Source organism: Zalophus californianus, chromosome 9 (assembly GCF_009762305.2).
Source record: "Zalophus californianus isolate mZalCal1 chromosome 9, mZalCal1.pri.v2, whole genome shotgun sequence".
Lineage (NCBI taxonomy): Eukaryota > Metazoa > Chordata > Mammalia > Carnivora > Otariidae > Zalophus > Zalophus californianus.
In genome coordinates, this window is record NC_045603.1 from 26,461,526 (window position 1) to 26,485,437 (window position 23,912).

Below are 23,912 nucleotides of genomic sequence, written 5' to 3' on the forward strand. Positions count from 1 at the left end.
GCCACAAAGTACAAATAATTAAACCCGTGACTGTATAAAACAAGGGCCATTTGTTGTAAAACTTGAACCCCCATGGGGTCCCTTAGAAATATTGTTGGTATTTAATGTTGCCTCCCACTGTTTTGGATCTAACCAAATTATTATAAATGTTTTATTTCTGTGTATCCCTAACCTCTTTTAAAGGAATTCTACTGGAATAACTTAACGTCAACAAGGCACAGTTCAAGTCCGCCAAACTAAGTGGAATGTTCATTATCCAGAAGTCTTCAGGATCAAAAGTCCAGGTAGATAGTGGAGGCCAGGGATGTAAATGAGCATTCCTTAGCGTCATTTAGAAGAAACTAGATGTACTTACATTACAGAGCTGCTTATTCACATTCGCGCTGGCACCTAGATAATTTCCATGGAGCTACTTAGAATAAAAAATCTATTATAACTAGAACATTTGAAGAAAAAAAAGACAAACAGTCCACATTTACATCAAAATGTTTATTTTTGGATATAGACATTTAAAACATTCATCTCCAAGTACAGCTCCAATCGGGTATACAATAAGAAATAGACTTTAAATCCCTAATACGGAAAAGGTAACAGAATTAATTTTTAAATGCTGCTGTAGACACTAGTGTTAGAAAAAAAAGTTTATAAATGAATTGTTTGCACCAAAAAAATATGCAAAGAAACTTGAAAATAGAAATTGTTTGCCATTTGTTTCTCTGGTTGCAGTTTAATATAGACCCAGTGACTGATTGTCTTCAGCACACATCTAATTTGGCCATTACTGCGTTTGGCTAATGTGATCCAAAATGTGATCTAGATAGTGCTTTTCACTGGAGGATTGACAAACACGCTACATACATTAGTGAATCTTCACACCACCTCAATGAGGTAGGTTAGAAATATTATACAGAAATTGAGGCACAAAGAGGTAAGTGACTTGCCCAAAGTTCCCAGCAGCATCGTCCCTGGAAGAGGAGGTAGGGCTCCACATGGGACTCATGTGCCAGAGAGCTGGACAGGGACACCCTCATGTAGCATTTACTGAATACTTAGATAAAGCTGTAGCTGATCCTTTTCTTAGCATTTCTGTACCCTAAAGAAGGGGAAGTCTTTTGGGCAACTCTCCTACCCTTGGCTCTCAACTGTCCTGTTATTCTCTTATGAATGCCTTCATGTCAAGACTGTAGCAGCCTTAGATGGAGACCAGACCTCTCACCTTTATACTTGTAAGTAACCTTTTATTTGGTAGTATTTTTGAGGTGTGTCCATTGGACAGACAATGGTCAAAAGTGACGGGATTGGGAAGGTGCCTATCAGGGTAATAACTGCTTATTTGATCATTTTGTTGAGGTATCACCTCTTACTCTTTGCCAGAAACTGAGGAGCAAAAAGAATTTCATTTTCAAAGACAGATTCAGATTTAAATCCTGATAATCCCATACAATGTTGGTAAAAGATTCTAAGGAATATATGATCCATGTTTTACTTGCTACTTGAAAAAATGTTTTCCTTAATCTGGGATTTGGAACACCAAGGGTAAAAGGTGCCACAAGGAAAGTGAGAGTTGCCAATTACATTTTTTACTTTTGATTTAATAGAAGGAAAACACAGTGGTATTAAAATTGGTCATGAGCAGCAAAAATTCAGGAATAAAAAATCAGCAATAAAAAGACTACAGTTACAATATAACTGGATAGGGAATTCTTTAAAAAGAAAGGCATGAATAAAATGGGTATTTTGAATTCTTTCTCTTGTGAGGAATACTTTCAAAAAGTACATAGTAAGACTAAGATACCAAGTTGTATACTAATATTTTTCAGGCCTTGGGCCTCATATATATTCATATATAATACTCCAGTGTGAACAGCAATTTCATGAAATGTAAAATGTATCTTTTTTTTTTTTTTAATCACACACAAGTATTTATAACCACAGGGTTCACCAGAAATCTAAAGCAAGGAGACACCAAGTATAGAAATGTAGGAGTAGGGGAGGGAGTTACTCTTCTACAGATAGTTCTGATCAAAGTTTTTAGACAGAAATAAACTAATGATGTTTTGTTTTACAATAGCCAACATGTCCACTATCAAATACATTTAGTATGAAAAAAATGAAAAAAAGGAACACACATCAGGACAAAGTGGGTAAAATGCTGTTGCATTTAAATAAAGCCTCCTCACTCTCCTTGCTTTAGAGCTCCTTCGTGAGATGGAGGTGAGTTGATGGAGTGCAGTTGGCGACCACTGAAAAACACGAGCCCTTTCAACAATGTTGCAACACTGTCAGTTTTTGGTTTAAAAACACACACACACACTCACGAATGCTAAGTGTACACACTACCAAATTCCGTGGTCAGCTTTTCCAAGAACTACTGGGGAAAGTTTCAATGCTGCAAATCCTCGAGGTTGCCCTAACACTCCCACCTTGTTTCCAAATGACTGATTTCACATTTTCTTGTGATCACTGGCAGTGTCCCTTTTCTGCAGAGGTGCAGTGTAGTCACAAGTGCTACATAACTAGTTTTCAGACACAAAACCACTGCTGTCATTGTGCTTAAGTGGAGACTATAGTTAACTGACACTTGCTTACTGGCCCTGTATTCTCTGTAAACAAGGAGGCTGTTTGCAACAACCACTTCGACTCTATTTACAGAAAGGTTCCTACAGTATATGCACAGGCACAGTGGTTGGTATGCTTTCTAAAAGCTGTGCATGTGCCTTGGTCTCTAAAAGACAGTGCTCAAAGTGGAACCTATGTGCAAACTTTAAAAATTAATGACACAGAGTAGCTCAAGCAGCCATTTTGCTCCCAAGTCGTCTGAAGAATTTTGCCAGATTAAGCCAGTCCCCAGAGTGCTTACATCCACTTGCATTTCTTCTTTTCATCAAATAAGACTTTTACATGCAAGAGTTGTTTCTGAGCTTCTTCCAGCCCTCGTTCTCTTTCTAGTTTATTTAGAATCTGTTGACAATTAGAACAGTTATTTTAGATATTGTGGTTTTAGCATTACAATTCTGGGGGGTTTTTTTGCATTCCTGATGCTGTGAGTGGTAAAATCTGTATGAAACAGATGCCAACGCTTTCTTCAATCATTTACATACTCACTTTGCAAGTTGTTTTGCTAAGTCATTATCACAGGATCAACAACACTTTGGCTTAAAATAGAAGCTAGCAAGAAATACCAACTATTTGCTTACAAATATGGGGCCAGACTTCCAAGGCCCTGTTTTATGCATTATGTCACAGCCATTCCAAGCACAGCAAGCATTCTGGGCAGCCAACATGCAGGCAAGTATTTCTTCTTAAATGCAGCAGGCAGGGGCATCCTGGTCAGAGTTGAATATTGCCCTCCCCTCCCCTCCTGGGCAGTGTAGTGCCTCCTCTCCCCTCCCCTGCCCTCCCCAGTGCTTCCCTTCTAACCCCTGGCCCCTGGAAAAAGGGATGCTTATCATGGTTAAGGAACTCATTGCCTCTACCCTACCTTAGCGCTTCACTTGATCTTCAAGTAGCAAATGGAATTGGTGAGCTATTCTCACCATTGACATGGATAGCCTGTCCCAGCATGACTGAGTGGGGGGGAATCAGGGAAGGGGAATTAACATATATTTGGAAACAGCGCATCTGATGACTGAGTCTGTGTGAATTCCCAAAGAAAAAAATCCAAATTAAGGAGAATTAATCATAAAGGAGAATGGTTTATTGAAATAGTTGCTTAAGTTAGAAATAATGTTATACTTTCATATACCTATCGAATACAGAATCTAGGCAATTTAACAAGCTTAGCTTTCATTTTAGCAGATTACAATCAAGCATAAGCTGGCCCTATTTAATAGGACCACTACTTACTCATCAAAGTTATCCTGAGTCAGTGTGGCTACAGACCCCATTAACTCAAATGTAAATTCACGCTGGTCCAAAGGTGGGCAGCATGATAAACTAGAAGAGGGGCAGCCACAGGCAGGGTCTGGCTTGGTGCCAGGATCCCCCATCTCAGACAGACTTCCTGGCTTCCCTTTCTGGCCATTAGGGATGCCAGAGCTGTCCTGAGACCTACAGAACGCTTGACAACCAAATCCTGGTGACTGACTCCTATCATTTTTTTAAAATGTTACTTAAAATCTTACCTCATCAAAATATTTTACGATGTATTTGTAGATTTCTGTCAAGGCCACTTCTTCATTAAATTCATTTTCATGTTTCTTAAAGAAAGAGAGTCTTGTTGAGAGATTCTGAAATGACTTTTTAAAAAAGAAGTAACCAAATATTATTTCTTTTTTTTTTTTTTTTTTTAAGAGAGGGAGAGAGAATCTTAAGCAGGCTCCACATCCAGCACAGAGCCTGATCCCAGGACCCTGAGATCATGACCCGAGCCAAAATCAAGAGTCAAAAGCTGAACCAACTGAGCCACCCAGGCACCCCTCTTATTTCTACTTTCTAACAATACCTTAGATTCCTGAGTTAAGAATTCTTCCATTTCCGAAGATGACAATGGAGGCAAATCCCTGATTGCTTTGTAATACGATTTTACTTCCTCTTTGTAGGTTGGGATATCCTTGGCATAGAGAAGTTTATTAGTTGGTGCTTCCTGAAAAATAGAACAGTCATGGGGAATTTATAACAGTACCAGTGTAGCTGAACCTCCACCATTATTATCTCCTAGTAGCAAAGCTTTTTCATGCAGTGGGCCTTCATAAATGTTGTTGACTGAATGACTGACTGCTATCCAGATAGTTCTGGTGAGTCACTGTTCTTTTCAGGCAGATTAAATGCTAATATATTCTGCCTTCCTCTCATAAAAGAACTAAAATTATTATTTTTGCATGATTTTGAGTTACTGTAACAATGGAACTTATTTCAATCATAGTTCATTACTAATGGTTGTAAAAAGCCTGAATTAAAACATTTGCTCTCATCCTCACCCACCAGTGAATTTTGGCATTTATGAAAGACTTGATTGTAGGTCTGATTGAGCCCTTTATATAACCATGAAAGTGGTAAGTAATTGGCGGTGGTGGATTTTTCTGCTTGTCCCTTTTATTAGATTATAAAGATCTTCTACTGTTCTCAAGGAAGTACATGGTCATTAGTATTAGGGGCTCTAATGTCTGATTTCACAAAAGTTCCCTGTCAGCTTGAATGTTTTTATGTAATTATAATAGTGATAATACTAAAAATTAAGATTTTATTTTTAAAAGCCATTTTTCACAAAATTTTTGGAATTTCCTACTCAGGGAAGATGGGTGAGTTAATGATAGGGCTAATGTCCCAGTACGTTTTTCAATGTATTGAGGGCACGAATAGCCCTATTAGTGGCTGCATCATTCTGAAGGATGCCTATACTGAGTTCTTTGTCAAGTTTAAGTAGAATCCACAAATCATGTGATCATGCATTCAATAAAATTTATTTAGCTTGGAACTGTGGCAGACATTGAGTGCAAAGAGGTAAAGACCAGTACCTGCCTTTGAGGAGCTTATAATCTAGTTCAGAAGACAAACTTACATAGTGGTTACTATGATACCAATAATTAGTAGCAGGGTGTAAAGAAAAGCACCGTGGAATGAGACAAATTAGGGATCCTAACAACTTTGAGGAATCTTAACCAAGACTTGGAACCTCTCAGAACATCAATTTCCTCATCTGTAAAACAAAGGTAACAACTACCTTATGTGGTTCTTGTGATGATTAAGTGAAATATACCAAGAACACAGGAATGAGTTAACAGTAATTTTTTTTTACTGTGAATAAAGAAGCATTTTAGTGTTTCATTGCATGGGTCAAATGAAGAACTGGTGTGGGCAGTGTATAGGGAAAACGTTCACAGAGTAGGTATATTTAGACTGATCACAGCCTCCTACAGTTTCTGGTACACATTAGGAAGTTGTGTTTGTGGAGCGAATGAATGAATGAACAAGAGTTTTACAAGACAGAGGGGTTATGAGACAGGAAAGGGATATGAAAACAAGTTCATGGTAAATTTGGGAAAAGTAAAAGCTGTAGCATAGAAAGTATATGGAGTTTGCCAGAAAAGAGGCCTGACACCCAATCAGGAAGGGCCACGTGGCACTGTGAAGATTTTACCTGGTAGGTAATGGGGAGTATTTACAATATTTAAGCAGGAGACTGAAAAGATCGGGTTTTTGTTTTAGAATGACAACGTGAGACAGCGAAAAGGAGAAGGTTAGGGGAGAGGGGATGAAGGGAGAGGTTAGAATGAGGAAAAAAAAACAAAACCAGACCTGGAGATGGCAATGAGTGGTAACCAATTAGGTAAGGGAGGGAGGAGGAGGAGTCGAGATAACCCAAAGGATTTTACCTTGAGAGACAAGGCGATGCTAGGAAGACAAAAGTAAAGACAGGTTTGTTTTGCAGAAATAGTGGTGATATTACAGATTTAGACTAGGAGGCTGAGGCACCTATGAAACATCAACCACATTTCATTCCAGGCACTCTCTCAGTCCTTACACCAAAGGGACACCACTCAGTATTAAAAGATTTTCTGAAATCCATTAGGCACAGATATTGCTCAGTTTAATACATTCTGGAGGGCTTGAATAAGACCAAAACATCCCTTTCAAAGTTTGCTCTGTATTTTTATCTTTCTTTGATTTCCTGGGGCTTTTGCTCAGCAAAGAAAGCCAAAAGAAAAACAATATTGATGTTCTGATTATGAACTGACAAACTGGTGGTGACAGAAATCTCAGGCAAGATTTTCTTCCCCAGGAGCAATCTGTTATATTCAGGTAGACTCTTAGGTGTACAGTTGACCCTTGAACAACATGGTTTTGAACTATGTGGGTCTGTTTTACTCTTCGTGGAGTTTTTTCAACAGAGTTCAGTACTGTAAATACATTTTCTCTTATGATTTCCTTGATGTTTTCTCTAGCTTTAAGAATATAGTATTTAATACATATAACATATATAAAGTATGTGTTAATGGACTATTTATATTAACAGCAAAGCTTCCAGTCATCAGTAGGCTATTAATAGTTAAGTGCTGGTAAAGCCAAAAGTTACAGGGTAATTTTCAACTACATGAAGGATTGGTGCCCATCATCCCCCATTATTCAAGGGTCAACTATATTCCGATGGGGTTAATTTAGCTAAGCAAAATTCAGTAGTTTCATAGTTTAGTACTGCCTGCAGAATGTTTTTCTAGGAAACAAAATTTATACTTTTTGTGGTAAAGGTATTCACAGGCGGAGTTCTGCAGTAGGATGGGGAGAATAATTTTTTTTTTTTGACTAGATGAAAAATAAATGAGACAGCTTTTAAAGAAAAAAATTTTCAGTTACTACCACTGACTCTTTTTAGCGGCTATGGATTTTTGTTTGGATGTTTACAAGAAAGAATGCTTCAGACTCACAGGAGTATATATATATATAAGGACATCTAAGAAATACTAAAGCTAGGCCTTACCTTCCCGAGTTGCTGCTCTGTGAGAGAAAATGCGTCCATGAATGCCTGGGCAATCACAGATAAACAGCCGTCTATGTGTGGTGTCTTCTTAATGTCAAAGACAAACTGAGGGTTCTTCAGGATGTTTACCCAGAAGCGAAGAGGAAGGCTGTTGAAGAGAAATCTCTTTTCAGATACAGCCCTTCGTAGGAGGCAGATGCTCTGTTTATCACAGTTTGTAAATGGGTGATTTTGCCCTTGTTATTGAAGTATGCAAGTCTGCTTTGCCAAATATACCGAGTGATGGATGGCAGCATCACTCAGAACAAGAAAGGGTTAACTGAGAAGCGCTGCTGGATGGGAGCGCTAGAAGAGGAGAAACACGAAAGTGACCACTGACGAGAATTTTCTCCAGATAGTTCTCGGTTATGTTAGATGATGGCTACCCGTGAGAACATTTCATCCCGTCTCCAGAACTTCACCTCTGCTCACCCCCTCTAAGTGCTACACCCTGGTGTAAGGCACCGTTGCCTCACAGTTAATTCTCCCACAACTACCGGCAGTCTTCTTAACCTGGAGTCAGATCGTGTCCCTCCTCCACTCAAAACGCTCTGTGTTCTCCCTCCGCTGGGGATAAAGCCCCTGCACGGTCGGGGCCCAGGCCCCCATCTGCTGCTGTTCCCCTTCTTCCTTCTAACGGCACCACTGGCCTCTTCACTGTTCTTCATGCATACCAGGCAAGCGTGTGCCTCAGAGAACTTTTGATTTTGTTGTCCATCTTCCAGACACTGTCTTCAACCAGATAGTCTCATGGTTTATGCCCTCACCTCTTGCAAGACCCGACCTGACTGTCCTCCCCGTAGGCCTCCTCTGAGCACTCCGCCCTGTTCCTCTCTATCTTCCTTTCCCACCTTGTCTGCTGTCCTAACCTAATATACTAGCCATCGCCCATTTATGACCTCTTCCACTCATTGGAATGCAAGCTCTGTGTGAACATGGATCTTTGTCTCTTCAGTTCATTGCTATCTTTCCGGCACCTAACAGTGCGTGGCACAGAGTAGGTACTCAAATATTTGAACACGAACCTGGGAATCATTCAGAGTCCTTGCATTATCATCTCCTTCTCAGCTCTGGCCTAGCAAACTACCTGCAGCATAAAGCCGTTGGGCCTCTCCCTAGCTCTACTCTCCTGACTACTGCCCCTGCTCAGATGCCACAATCTTCCCAGTGGAATGGGTGCTTGCAGCACCCACGCTTGGTGTGGAAGTAGCAGGACCAGGGAATCAGAGCCTAGAACACAGGATGGCAGTGAGCCAGTGTAGATAGTTGGGACAGACCTGGATTAAATGGGAGAAGATGAGACCTAGAGCTCTGGAACTTCAGCTTTTCATATTTATTTAAATTGGTCTGCCCACCCTCAGTGCTCAGGAGGGCTTGAGATTGCATTGGAAACTTCGACTACACCTTAACACCGAGTCTTATTCACAGCTCACGCACAAAGTATTTCAAATAGAGGTAATGAGCCATGTTTCTTTACTGAGAAGAAGTTGAGAGGAGACCCAGATGCCTTGCCTCAGCTTAAGGTAAAATGTTAGAAAACAAAACACAGTCCTTTGGCAGATTCTCATGGTATCTAAACACTGCACTGGATCACATAAAAACAGAAATGTCCTTGCAGAATCAGAGTGTAGACAGCTTGGTAACTGCAAAATGATTAAGTATTCTCTAATGGAAAACTGTATAATAAAACTACAAAATACTGATTTCTTATCTTTTGCTAAGATACAAGCTACATTTAACATTCCATATAAGGTCTTTTTCACACATTAAAGATAATAAAGTTTATTTTATCCTAAAGAATAGGATCTCAGCATAGGAAGGGTTTGTTTCTTATTTAAAAATAGTAACAGAGGAAGAATCTGTTCTGACCTGATAGCTTACCACGCCAAAAGATTCTGGTCTAGGGATAATGAATCCTGTGACTATCCAGGCCCTCCTTTCAGTTAAGATTCTGTCCCAGATTCTTGAAAATAGTAATCACCTACTGTTTATTCCCACCTGTTTGTTTTCCAAATATGTACGACATCAGGATCTGTGATTTTTTTGTTTTCAGCTTGGGCATCCAAAAAGTCAAAAAAGTATTTTATAGCAAATGGGGCTCTGCTGTTGGGTAAACTCCAAATGCTTCTAAAAAGTTTCTCAAGCACAGAATGAATTGCCACCTGAAAGACAGAGAACATCAGACTTGGGAGATTTAAAAAAAAAAAAAAAAAAAAAGCAGTTTTGAATACAATGGAAAATGAAATCCCAGTTCAGAGAAAATGATGTATAGAAGAGAAAATATGGCAAATGATCAAATGAGGCCAACACTCACAGTATGGGACAAGGGCCCTGAAAATCCATGCCCAGGTTTACATTTGGTTCATCAGCTTCTTGCTGATAAGAAGATTGTTTAGTCAACAGAGAAGATATCTTAGAAAAATCTCTAGCAGTTGAAATGTCAGTTGTAGGGCTGTATACAGAAACCAAGATGCCACGGATGTTTAGCTTTTATTAGTTATGTTCAGCCCGGAAAAACTCAACGTTGCTCAGTTCCCTGAATTTTTTTGTTGCATGTATTTCCATCATAGAGGTTTTTATTATGTACTTTCCAAAACATTTGAGTGTTTCACAAAAGCCAAATAGGCAGAGCTCTGTGGGACAGAGGAGAAAATCAAGAGGCTCTGGCTGTCCTCTGTCCACTAAACAAATCTACTGAGCTCTAAGCATACCCTCTGCTATAATCTGAAGACGCATGCCCATCAGGAGACCAGGGCCAGGTGTAGATAATAGCATTTATATTGGTAGTCATTTCAGGAAAAAAGAAAAAAAAAAGGATCACCACAGGCTTCTGTTAATCCCACTACAAGCCAGATAAAGTAAAATTTGCTTCTGATTTGGTATTCCACCGGCTTTTACATCTGACATTTTTTATAGATGAACAGCATCCTTAACTTTAAAATGGAAAAAAAAAAAAAAAGATTTACTAGGCTTATAGTCACTGACCCCACCCTTCATTTATTTGCAATTCAGAGAGGGAGTTTTATTACTCATCTATAATAACAAACAAAAAGAAGTAATTATGCCATCAACCTAAAAAATAACAATAGTGAAATGGTGGGTAAAGGGATTGGGAACAATATTAAATCCCTGATTGAAGACACAATAGTCAAAATTTGTAAAGTGCTGTTATCTTCGTGGTTTATAAAAAAGAAGAGGGTAGGAAGTGTTTACAATTTAAACTTTCATTTTGCTTTGCTAGAAGGCACAAGGGATTTGTAACATTTTCACACTTCAGTGGAAATTAAGTCAAACACATCATACACCCCCAAGGTAGCCATAAAAGCACTCCCAGAACAGTAAGTGTACCTTGGTCGACAGCAGCTTTGTCAGATACATTTCTTTTACTTTGAACTTGTGTTTTCCTCGATGTCTTTTTCCTTGCACATCTTGGAATGCTTCCGAATCTGGTAAAATCTAACGGGAAGACAGTAGAAGCGTTACCCACGGAGACCATTCGTGCTACAGAAGGCATCCAATTCAGGGGCAAGCACAAGAAAGCCTGAACTCACCAAATGGCAGTGGTCTTCTGAGTATTCCACATCTGAATGCCAGAGAAAGGGAGAGAAAACAGTCTATTAAAAAAACAACCACGGGCTAATTGGCCTTCTCATAAAATGCCCCATTTGTGCTATGAACAGAAGAGGTTACTCCAGCTCTTCCACTTGAGCTCTTCATAGCTACATTTTTTTTTTTTTCCCACCCTGCTGCACGTTAAGATCTTACAACGTGAAGACAGAATGGGCCAGGGCCTGGAGTAGGAAGCAGGTTCCCAACAGGCTGAGTGGTCCCTTGCTGGGTGTGGGGTAGGAGAGGTTCAAGCCTTATTCATTAACAAATGCACCCGGGGCACCTACTGAGTGCCAGGGGCTCCCAGGCAAAAGGTAGTGATAAGACAGACCTAGCTCCCTTCAATGGTGTTTACATCCTAGCCGATGAGACACTTTCTGTGACTAATTATAGTTATTTAACTGGAATTGTGATAAGGCTTATGAAGAAGTATATACTAAGAAAGTAACTAATGAGGGTCCAACCTACTCTGGGAGGTTTCTCAGAGCAGGGATGTTGGAGCTGAACTTAATGACTAGAGTTAGCCAGGCAAATGGAGGAGACCCTAAGGTGGGAAGAACCGACGCCCTCCTGGGATCCAAAAGAAGGCCAATGAGTTGGAGCTCCCAGAGCAAGCGCAAGAGTGGGCACAGAGTGAGGACACCCCTGAAAGAAATGTGGCAGTAAATGGGGGGAAAAGAGGGATTAAGGCACTAGGTTTTTTGTATTGAAGATGAGGGAGACTAGAACACCTTGAAACACTAAGGGAAAAACTGCGGTAGGCAGGGAGCTATAGAAAGTTTAGGGGAGACAAGATTATCTGTGGTGTAAGAATGTGTGGAAGGCTGGAAAGATTGGGGTGGAAGGCACAGGTGAGCGACTGGCCTTGGAAGTGAGGAAGGAAAACCCTGGGATGCCAGGGGAGCCACAGAGGAAGAAATGGGCAGACACAGGTGGGGTGGGAGGTTTGGTGGCGGACGTTGAAAGAGTTGTGACTCCTGTTTTCTCTGTGAGGTGCAGGATCAAATCAGCTGCTGATAGAGCTCTGTGGGTCAGAGAGCTCTGAGGAGAGAAGGTAGAATTCTGGAGAACACAGAGGGAGTTACCTAGAGAAACAGTGCGTTTAGGCTATATTGAGGGTCCCCCATCATGTGGGCACCATGAATTTATAATGACTCCAATCATACTTTCCTCCAGTGGCTGCCTGGGTATAGTTCAGAAAAGGCCAGTAGTTGGGTTCATCTATGGCTGGGGTTGTGACTGAGACAGTGGTGAAAGGGGACAGGGGCAGGAGGTTTGAAGGGTTAGCAGGGGAGTGATCAAAATGATGGTTCTCAGCTGAACTGGACAGGGAAGAAGCAGAGGCATTGACTGCCCTGAGGTCCCCTGAAGAAATCCAAATGCAAGATCCCCAAAGAGTAAGCTCTGCCAAAGGCCTGATCTTTGAAGCTTAAAATACAAAGCTCTTCCACTTTTTATAACACAAGGACACCAATTCCCCTATGCCAGAATGACCATCACCCTCTGCAAGATGCCTTCTCTCACTATAGCCAGATGTAATGATGGACTGGGGGGCATCCCCAAAAGGGTGTCCTACAACCTACCAAATTATCCTTTCCATTTAACTGGAGTCCCTGCATTCCCTGTTTGCACTGACTAGGTCTTGGGACCTACCAGGCTGCCCTTAGTATTGAATCCAGGAATCGGGAAGCCTCCCCTCCAGTTGTGTGTGTGAGAAGTCCTGCCGGTGAGGCCCAAAACCCTTCTAAGGGCTGAGGACTGATTGTCTTGGCTGGAGTATAATTTCTCTGGAGACCAACCTGAACCAGGATCTAGGGATTTTCTCAAGGCACCATCACAAATGTTTTCTTGTCCTGAGGCTATCAGGGAGGTGGTAGAGAGTTTAGAGACTAGTTTATATACTTTCCCATAAAAGCTCCCCATTTGGTTTGTCTCGATCACTTTCTGGGAATTTTGCAGATGCTATCAAAGGAGATTTGGATTTCTAAGTGGATTATCTTGTTTGTTCAGTACTTGCAGGGCTGTGTGACTATCTACAAGCTTCCCTCTTAGTTTGCCAGAGGAGTCTCCTCTATTTGCCCCCATCCTACTGAGGAGTTGGCATAGAGCAAGGAAGGCTCAGATTCTGTCCTGAGTTTAGGGCTGTCAAGAGGCAGCAACTTCCTTAGTACTGGGCAGTCCCGGCCAACTGCTCTTTACTGTTTCCTGTCCGCCTCCTTGCAAGGCTCACATTTTGAGGAACAGAAACCGATCAAATGGCTTTTCTCCAATTTCAGAGAATTACATAGCAACAGCTCAATCTCACCTTTGTGACAATATATCTGAGAGAGGCAAAAAGCGATACTTTAGAAAGGTGGGTGAGATCAAAAGGTTAACATTATATTGGTTACCTGAAGGAAAATTTGCTATCTTCTTAAAGACCTTTATAGTGGATCCATTTGATATCTGAAAGAAAAGATAAAAAATATATGATTTCTCAAAATTTAATGTATTTCTCAACTTCATCCAGGAATTAGATAGCTGGATGGATCTTACATTCTCTCACTTATTAAATATTTATCAAGAAATTCTGTGTTCTGGGCACTGTGCTGGAGGCTGGGGCTGTAATGATGACCAAGACACTATCTCTACCCTCAAGGAGCTCACAGTCCTGTGGAGGACACGGACAACGCAGTGAGGTGTAGTGAGGCTGGGAGGGGGAGGCCAGGGTCTTGGGGCCACTGGGAGGTGGGCCCGCACTGGAGGAGGGGAAGATGAGGCTGTGCTAGGATGTACCCCAGCCTCTCAGGGGTCAAGAGAGGCTTGGGCCACTAACTTTTTGAGGTTCCTACTATATTAAGAAATGCTGAAACAGGTGTTCAAAAACTGTGTTATCTAGAGCTGGTGTCTAATCCTATGACAGAGCAATTTCACATCTAGATATATACCCAACAGAAAGAAGTATATATCCTATTTGTAATTGCCCCATATTGGAAACAACCAAGTATCATCAATGAATAAATAATTGGGAGTATGTCCATACCACAGAATATAGAACAATGGAAGTGAGCAAATTATTTCTACACACTACATGGGTAAACCTCATAATGATAATATTGAGCAAAAGAAGACACACAAAGGAATGTATATATACTGTGTGATTCCATTCACATAAAGCTAAAAAAAAACCTAAATGAACACAAAAACAGTCAAACTACGATGTTAGATATTTGCAGGAGAAAGAGGGGTTAGGGACCAGGAGGGGACTTCTAAAGTACCCATAACGTTCTACTTCTTGACCTGAGTGGTAGTTATAGGACGTGCTCACTTTGTGATCATTCATCCAGCGGTACACTTATGATTTCTTCTCTTTTCTGCAGCTATATCATATTTTTAAAAAGGAGCTTTTGAAATCATAAGAATTGCATACACTTTTAAATAAAAACTTTAAAATGTAAGTATAACTTACAGGAAGGCACTTAACGTTCACTAATATTAAGTGTGCAGCTCAGTGAATGTTCATTTAAATACATACCTATATAAGCACTACCCACATCAAGATATAAAATATTTCAAGGTCCCAAGAAGTACCCCCATTATCCCCTCCCAGTCAGTAACCACTGTATCCTCAGCCAGAGGTAATCACTGATCTGACTTCCATCTGTTCTTGAACTTCATTTATAAACGGAATCATATAATACAGCTGACCCTTGAACAACATGGGGGTAGGGGGTACTCCCTCCCAAGCCTGCACATTTGAAACTCTACATAGAACTTTTGATTCCCCTAAAACTTAACTGCTAATAGCCCGATAGGAAGCCTTATCAAGAACAGTCAACACATATTTTGTATGTTTGTGTATTATATACTGTATTCTTGCAATAAAGCTAGAGAAAAAATATTAAAATCATAAGGTACATTTATAGTACTATACTGTATTTATTGAAAAAAATCTGCATGTAAGTGGACCTGCGCAATTCAAACCCACATTGTTCAAGGGTCAACTGTATAAATATATTCTTATGTCTGGATTCTTAGGGTCAACATAAGGTCTACGATGTTTATCCATATTGTTGCAGCTACCAGTTCTTTCTTTTAAAATTACTTTGTATTATTGCATTGAATGAATATACTACAAAAAAACTGCCATACAATAAAAAGATAGAAGTATTGATACATGCTACAATGGGAATCTCAAAAACAATATGTTAAGTGAAAGAAGCCAGTCACAAAAGACCACATATTGTATGATCCTATTTATATAAAATGCCCAGAACAGACAGATTTATACATACAGAAAGTAGATTACTAGTTGCCTAAAGCAGGGGTCGGAAGAATGAGGAGTGACTGACTGCTAATGAATTCGAGTTTCTCTTTGGGGTGATGAAAATGTTCTAAACTTAGATTGTGGTGATGATTGCACAACTCTGTAAATGCACCGAAAACCATTGAATTGTACATTTTAAAAGGTGACCTTTATGGTATATAAATTATATCTCAATAGAGCTGCTAAAAAAAACTGCCACAGATTTTAAATTCACACATTTGACAAATAAATGCTTTTACCACACTGACACACTATTGCAATACCCATGCATACCCTCTTTTGTCAATAAAGTCAGGAGTTCTCACCTGAGGCCTTTTGGGACTGTGGAACCCAGCACCAAATGGCCCTCCAGTGCAGGCCTCCCCTACAACCAACCAGGAGAAGCACTCTTCAGGCCAAGGGGACTAGATGCTAAGATGCAGAGGGCAGCCCTCACTGTTCTGAGGGGCTAAGTCCACAAAAATTTCAGACAAGGGGGCCTTGAGGAAGAGGCAGGTCAGGGAGACACAAATCCTTGCCTTCATTCTGGGATGGTGGAGGGAGGATTAACGCCTTCGCTTGAGAACACTGTCAGCTCAGTGCTTTTCCCCTCCATTCTCAAGTTCTACTTTGGACCCAGCCTTCCCCAGTTGGGAAAAAAGTAGAAACCTAGAATTACTCCTCTGGCCTGCTGCACATTTCGTTATCAGAATGTACAAACCTTCCTAGCAAGCACCAAAGGATTAAAGCCGAATCTCCTTCAGGTTGCACCCACAGAGGAAGGAACAGAGAGCAGAGCCGACCCTGCAGAGATGCCCCGAGTGAAGCGGGCCAGCCAGCTGTGTCTAGCCACCTGCTACCTTGAGGCCAGAGGCCCCCAACCGCTGGGGTTCACGACCACTTGGAGGGAGCGAGAGTACTGGAGTACTGGGCGGGGGCTGGCTGGGCCATCAGGCCTCTGACAAGTGTCTCCACCGTGGATTCTGAACTCTTACTGAATTCTGCTCTGCTGTTATTACCAAACATCCTCTCCTTTCCCCTTGAACCATTCATTGTTTTCTGGTTGATTTTTCCATTCTCCTCCGTATTTGATGCAAGTAAACACTCGGCACAGGCACCCCCTTAGCAACACTCAGACACCAAGTTTATGAGAATGTTTGAACAGCGTTACAAAATTCCTCCCCGTGAAGAGCTGGATATGCTCGGTTTCTAAGCCAATAAATATCTTTTTATAAAAGGAAGCTGGTGATTCATTCTGGGTAATTGTCAAAGAATGAATCCCAAATGGCTCCTGTTGAGTGTTGAGCCAATACTCCACTACTGTCAGATGCTTTGTTTTGCTAAACGTGCGCACCCTTACTCTATAATCACAACCACCACGGATGGGCCTTCCGATAAGGAGCGCTGCCAAAAGTTCAAATGTCTTTTCAAGAGCTGGCAACGACTCACTGCTGGCACCGAGCTCAGGCACTGGGAAAGCGCAGACGCAGCTTGCACCAAGGAAATTCTACTCTGAAATTATCTCCCAAGAGCAAGTGCAAAAGCATTTTATTAGGGATGAGTTGTGTGTGTGTCTGAGCCTGTGTGTGAAGTGTATTTCTAACTTTCACAGCTGCTCTCGGGCTGGAACATTCCCCTCCACCACGTGACACTAACGCCATTGTAAGACAGAAACTAGTTTATTTACAGATGTTGGGGAACAGGGTGGGGGGAAGGTTTCCATTTTCTATTTTGCATAAGTCAGCTGCTGCTGAGTTAAGGACAGAAATGCCTTTTTGAAAAGTGCCACAGGATCTAAAGTGTTAAAAATATGATGCTGTTTGTTCCATCTGAGGAGCTCCAAATGCTTTCCTAAGAGTGACTCATTAATCCTCCTGTACTCCTGTGAGGCAGGGAGCATCCTCTGGGCCCCTACTTTAAGAATGAAAACCAAATTAAATCAAAGAAAGATTAATGTCACTAGATGGATCTGCGGCAGGAATGTTTCTCCAGCCCAGAGCAGAACTGGTAACACAGGGCAATTTCAAATTAAATTCCTTCCAGTCTCACAGTGCTCCAGGATTCAATGAGACAAGAAGGCTATACCCCTTCAATGATGACTGGCCCATGTTGGAACAGGGTGGAGAAAACTGTAGAGTCCTCCATTATCAGCATTAGGAACTGTGACCACACAGGGTGAAAAGGACTCATGTCAACAATTTAAAATCACTCCTGAAATAAACAGAAGGTACACATCCTCCAAACCATGTGCAAGTGAAGGTGGGATTTCTTTGTGGTAAAATACTACCTCTGTGGCATAGGTTGAAGAAAAATCCATAAAAATAGATTTTCTACATATGTAAGATTGAACTTATATTTAATCTTACAAAACTGCCATTTTTGTAGATAAAAATGGTCTAATATTGGTAATTTCATATTGTTTAGCCTAAGAGAAAAGCTGGAATTTTAGCCTAAGGATTCTATGGAAAATTATGAAATATTGTGATACTTTTTTTTCTCAAAAAAAATGGAAAACACAGTAACCAATACAAATCACCATGTGGAAACCCTTACCGGTATCTCTCATTCCTAAAACGTATTATATGAAAACAGAAATTTAGGGCGCCTGGGTGGCTCAGTCATTAAGCGTCTGCCTTCGGCTCAGGTCATGATCCCAGGGTCCTGGGATAGAGCCCCACATCGGGCTCCCTGCTCAGCGGGGAGCCTGCTTCTCCCTCTGCCTGTCGCTCTCCCTGCTTGTGCTCTCTCTGACAAATAAATAAAATCTTTAAAAAAAAAAAACAACAGAACTTTATTCAACTAGCGTTGTCCCTGCGACTACTCATTAATTCTGCTCTCCCCTCCTACCCCCTTAGCTCTTCTCACTGACACCCCAAAGCTGGAGGCAAATGAAAAGGAATCTTATTTCTCCGGGCCAGAGGGATACCCTTGCTCAGTCCATTAGCAAAGGAGGCTCAGGGCTCATCAGAGCGTTTGGAAGGGACCCATCAGAACGTTCTCAACACACAAATCACACGTGCGGTTTTTGACACTCAGGACATAACCCTAAAGGATTATTGAAACTAGTTAAAATGCCAGTCGGGCTCCTGCTGCTTCTTTGGGTACTTGGAATTAAGCCTGGGCCAGTAGCAGACTCCCTCTGAGGACTATTAGAGAGAACCCTAAACTTGTCCCCTGGGACCGAGTCTGGCCTCCAGGAGTAATGCCTGAAATTGGGAACCTAAGCGCTCCCCTGCTTTTCCTGGGCTCTTGGATGCTGAAAGAGCCCTCGTATCTGACAAGGGCAACCACTGTCACGTTCAAAGGAATATTGGCCGTCAATGATGTTAAAGCAGAATTGGAAGGAAGGAAGCATTTTGATAAACTCACAGACATGAGGTTCATCAGAAGATTTTAAGAGACGTTACCTTTTCAAATTTGACATCAGTGAATGTAACTACCAGGATTCCTCAAGACGTGGTCCAGTTCCTTAGCCAAGGCTGCCTTTGAGGCCAGGGCCATGGGCTCCAGGCCGGGCTCCAAGCAACGAGAGGGGACACTATCTCTAGCATGATTCCTTTTGCATCTGCTTCTAGCCTTGGAGCCTCAGTGAGAAGAGCCACGTGAGCTTGGTCAAGTTTCTCAGCCTCCCTGTGCCCTAGAATGGGAATAATGATAGGCTCGACCTTGCCGGGCTGTAGCGAGGACTAAAGCAGTGGCTGTTTGTAAGAGCCCCTGGAACAGTGTGCCCAGTGGACAAGAGGTACTCCCTGCGTGTTAAATAAATCACCCACGCTGTGAGAGACCTTTAGAGATAGTCAAATCCCTTCACTTTAGTGTCACGGATGACACACCTGATTGGAAGAACCCCTGACTTCACCTAACAGACACTTTGGAACGTTCTTATGAGCTTTAAATGTCATCTGAATGACAGCTTTGGCATTAGCGGGGACCAACAGTGGTATTAGCACAGGCCTGTTACGAGAATATTCTTCAACACCACAGTGGTTAGCCGTCTTTTCTGCCCTTGGACTCTCGCAGCTCAGAATGAGAGGTGCAATCTGCAGAGGACATTTCCTGCCGGACACAACACCTGTTCCGCCCACTCAATGCCACCCTCTAGCAAGGTGTGAGGGTGGTAACACCATCGAGCAAAGGGTCACACGGGGGTGCGGGGGAGGGAAAGAGAGCCTGGACCCAGAGACACCCCCCACACACACACACACAACTGATCTCATCAGCTCCAGAACACACTGCAGTTTCCTTCATAGTAAATGACACACAGTGACAGCCAGTTAAGGAAGCGTTTGGGGAGGATGTAATTATAGGAGAGAAAGATTCCTCTGGCCTAATGTGTTTGTAGAGACGCTCATTTTACCCCTTGTTTGCATGGGACAGAAGGAGACTGTAGCAGAAATTTGCCCTCCTCTGCACTCATCTGATGGAAAAGGAAGGCAAGAAGAGCACCTTTGTAGGGTTGTTGTGAATGTGAACTGCGCTTATGCACACAAACGGCGCTGTGGTCACAGGAGAAAGCAGTCTTGCCCGTGCCCAGGTTTGGCGAGGATGCCATCCCATAGAGGACAGAGCATGGCCAGCAACTGGGGGCTCTGGAGGTTGCATCTGGCCCATGAGATTCTATATTTTTGCTGTGCCTTCAGATTCCCCTCAAGAAACCTGTTCTTCAAATATTTGGACAGTAAATCATTCAGAGGAGACCAGCTACACTCTATTTGCCCTAAGGACAGAACAGGCAAGAAGAAACAGGCTCCCACTCCAGCAATAAGACTTTGTTTAGACAGTAGGAGGAACTGGCCGTCACTAAAGATTAACTTTAAAACCTAACTAATTTGGGCTAATTGGAGGGAGATGAGTCTGAATCACTTAAAATTCTGAGTTAGACCCTATTTTTAAATGAAATATAGTTTTTTGCTTTCAAGCACTTACAGTGACTCAAACTAGCGTGCTTTAGTAAATGAATAAGAGTGGTAATTAGCATCTTGTCTCTTTGGAGAGAAATGCAAGCTCCAGGAGAAAATTTTTTAACGAAAGGGCAAAAGTAAGCTTCGGCCTACCCCTGTCAAATTACTCCAGATTTTAAATCTGCGGGGGAATCTACTAAACTGAGTATAGATTTAGGTGGCTGAGGGTGCTTGTGGATACTTTTTTCTGAGCAGTCTTTGAAAAACAGGGTATTTGAGATGGTCCAGGCATAGAGAGCACAGGGCCGGTGACCTCCCCAGTTTCCTTCAAGCTCTCTGAGTTTATCTGCCTCACGGCTTAGCTTTTTAAACATAAGGAGAATCCTTTAAGCCCTGGTGTCCTAGTCTTGTCATTTATTACCACCATGTGGCAATGCTAGGGTATGAAGCCAATAAATCATTTGGACGGGAAGTGACTCCAGGCCGGATTAATTTCATTATCATCCTTAAGCAGATAGGTGTCTAGCACGGCCGATGTCTCCGGTGAGGACTGATGTTCTCTCTGTCCTGACAGCCTTCCCCTGGCCTTGCAGACAGATACGGTGGTTCTTCCCTTTCCCTGCTGGAGGGGCCTGTCCTGCCTTTTTCTGTGAAGGGCAGTGCGTGGACACACCCCCCTCCTTTGTGGCCCACCTCGTGCCCCGCGGTTGCTGGGGGACTCCAAGAAGCCTGACCGCCGTCCCCGCACAGCCGAGCACGGCAAGCGCGTCAGTCAAGAGCACCCGTGGCGGTGTTCCTTCCAGACTTGCTGAGACAAACTCGCTCCCCAGACGCAGGGAGGGAAGGAGATGGCTGCCAGGTGGCAACCCTGAAGTTCAAACTGAAGCCACGCTAAGGCCCCCTCTAAGGACTTACACGCGCAGGGCAGCATCCCCGACCCTAACCCCTCCCCCTCTCCATTAAATTCCTTCTGGGGCAGTGCGTCTCGGGAGTGTGACGCACAGTCAGGAAAGTCCCCCCGGGGAGTTTTACAAACTCCAACAGCTCTTGGCAAGATGACTCCGAGGTTGGAAAGTCTGCGCTGCAGGAGGGTGAGTACAGAGGCAAGTCGTTACTCCGTAGCTTTCTCTGCCAGCTGCTCTCCAGCAAGGGCTCCAGGGACAGCACCTAGCCAGGTGTCACCCAAAGCAGCTATGCCCAAACTGGCTTGGAGAACCACTCAGCCAAAGAGCCCAAGGAAGAGGCATCCTCTGTCCTCTCTTCCTCAAGAATAGTCTCTGCTTTGAGGGGAGAGCCTGCAGGGTCCGAAGGCCTTCTTGTGCAAACACATTTTCCTGGGACTTCACAGGCATGAAAGACAGGCGGCGCTGACTTTCTAGGTGGCCTGGGAAGCTGCTCCTGCTGCTCGGCTACCCGGAAGGGCACCTGCGTCTGTGCATCTGCCCCGCCATCCCCGAGCTCCATCTTGACCCTCCTTCACCCAGAAACTCTCCCATCGGCGTGGCTTGTGGCGCCCAACTCCTGCCCATCCCTGAGTCCCTCTGCTTGTCTCCGTCTCAAGAGACATGACGTCATTTCTGGCCAACATCATTCCTCACCTGAAATTCTTCTAGTGACAGCTTCCAAGGGCCTCCTGATTACCTCGTACCTCTTCTATCCATGTTCCATACACACCACAGGCATTTCTGAGACACAAATCCCTCAAGATCCTCCAGTGGTTTCTTGGGCCTATTTTGGGGACCAAAGTCAAACTCCTGACAAAGCTGACAGGGCTGCACAATGTGTGCCTCCCCTTCTCGCCTCCCTCCCTGCTTCTCTGCCGTCCTCCCTGACAGGCTGTGGGGGATACTGGTTAGGCCACAGACCCTGGGGCCCAACTCTCTGGGTCCAGATCTTGGCTCTGCCACTGGCTAGCTGCTAGTAAACCTCCCTGCGCCTCAGTGTACCCATCTATAAAGAGGGTTAATAACAGCGCCTACCTCATAGGTCTGCTGTATAAAGGATGGAATGAGCCCAAAGAAGGCGCAGTGCCGAGGACAGAGTCTGGCAGAGTGAGGCTTTCATCACATTGGCTGTTGTTGGATTGTTGGCTCTCACTGCCACCCCCGCGCCTCTCGAGTTTTAACCAGCTGACAAGTCTTTCTGTGGAAGAACATGTGGGGTATGCTGGCGCCCCATCCCGGCCCGGTTAAGTTCTCCTCACTCTTCAGGTCACCACTTAGTCACAGCTTCCTCCAGGAAGCTTTCTCGGCGGCTCTGAGCCACGGCACTGTTACACTGTAGGTCTTGCCTCCTTCCTCGTCTCCCCTCCCCTCTCCCCCCGCTACATTCCTGAGGCGGTAGGCTCCCTGAAGTCAGGAGCCTGGTCTCTGTTCCTCTTGCATGCAACCCCAGCACTCGGCACAGAGCAGATAGTCAACAAAGATTTGGATAATGTTGCTGAATGACTCCCATGATCCCAGCATGTTCAGGAACCTTCCCTGCCTCCTTTCTCTTGTTCTGTGCAGGCTTCTCTGGCTCACAGGTCTCTGACACGTGCGCCCCATACCCACCTCGTCACTCAGCCAGCATGTGGGTCAGGGGCCCCAGGAGGTAGGACTGAATACTGTAAACAAACAGGAAATGTAGAACTTCTTCAGAAAAAAAAAAAAAAAAAAAGGACCCTACACAAAGGTTACGTGGTTCTGCGAACACCGTGGAGAGCCATGAGGTGCTGTTTCCCACCCAAACCGCAGGATGGAGAGTGACCAGTCGCATGAAAATCGAAGGCCTCACAGAGGAGGGAGGACTCAGGGGGACGGCACACCAGGACAGACAGGGATTCCTGGGCTCTTCCAAATGAGCAACTGAGAAAGCAGTCTGCAAACTATGCCAGAAAACGGTGAGAGTTGTGTAATTTTTTTAAAAGAATTTTCCTGGTTTACCTGGAGATGATCTAATTGAGTCAGGATGGGGCTCGGGGAAGAAGATGTCGAGGGCTCAGCCCCGCTCTTACCTCATAGTGGCCGATGGTATTTAGCTTAGTTATTCCATCTTCGAGAATCACAGATGAACTGTCAATATCCAGCAGCTCTTTTTGTCGTGTACCCACTTGTAGCTCTGGGAAGGAAAAAAAAAGTGTATTTTGTTCTCCTCTGACATTATAGTGAGAAAGTTTAAATGCTACTCTGTAATAACAGTAGCAATTATTATTTAGGGATACAGCTTAAATAAAGTGGTTAATATTTGTCTGAAGATTTGGAGATATCTCAGCCAGACAGGTAGCCTGAGTTTTGTTTTTGTTTTGTGTTTAGGGCTTTGACTTTTAAGACTATGTTTCCCTGAAGCTTATACTCTGAGGCTAAGCCTGGAAGTAAAGCCAATGAGAACAAAATAATGTATCCTTAGAGGGACGAAGCTCTGCAGAAAATTCCAACAACAAATTTGTATGTTCCCAAGCAGATGCGCTGTGAACAGTCTCCTGGAGGTCCCTGTGGGGGTGCACTTGTGGGCTAATATTCCAAACCACACGCCTCAAGCTCTTTTATGGAGGTTGCCAGCTCGTGCCCTAGGGCCAGAATGTGGCCCACCGATGTGTATTTGTGTGTGTGTGTGTGAACCTTCACAGTGTTTTGCTTATTACTAATGTCAATTCAGCACCAACAGTCAAAGATCAGGAGAT

The 23,912-nt window shown here is 43.2% G+C and overlaps 1 protein-coding gene across 2 annotated transcripts in view; it reads right to left on the reverse strand.

The window, feature by feature from the left end:
• Positions 1–474: 474 nt before the first annotated feature.
• PLXNC1 (plexin C1) overlaps positions 475–23,912 on the reverse strand; it is a 144,285-nt gene continuing 120,847 nt past the window's right edge. Inside the window, exons 23-31 of one of the 2 annotated variants that reach the window (XM_035721856.1) lie at positions 23,247–23,350; positions 13,456–13,510; positions 11,008–11,039; positions 10,805–10,912; positions 9,455–9,618; positions 7,418–7,565; positions 4,445–4,585; positions 4,125–4,199; positions 475–2,961 (exon numbers count right to left, since the gene is read on the reverse strand). In XM_035721856.1, the coding sequence (XP_035577749.1) occupies positions 2,857–2,961; positions 4,125–4,199; positions 4,445–4,585; positions 7,418–7,565; positions 9,455–9,618; positions 10,805–10,912; positions 11,008–11,039; positions 13,456–13,510; positions 23,247–23,350 (932 nt within the window). In that variant the 3' untranslated portion in view covers positions 475–2,856. The remainder of the gene's footprint in view (positions 2,962–4,124; positions 4,200–4,444; positions 4,586–7,417; positions 7,566–9,454; positions 9,619–10,804; positions 10,913–11,007; positions 11,040–13,455; positions 13,511–23,246; positions 23,351–23,912) is intronic. The other variant, XM_035721857.1, reaches the window with a different exon arrangement.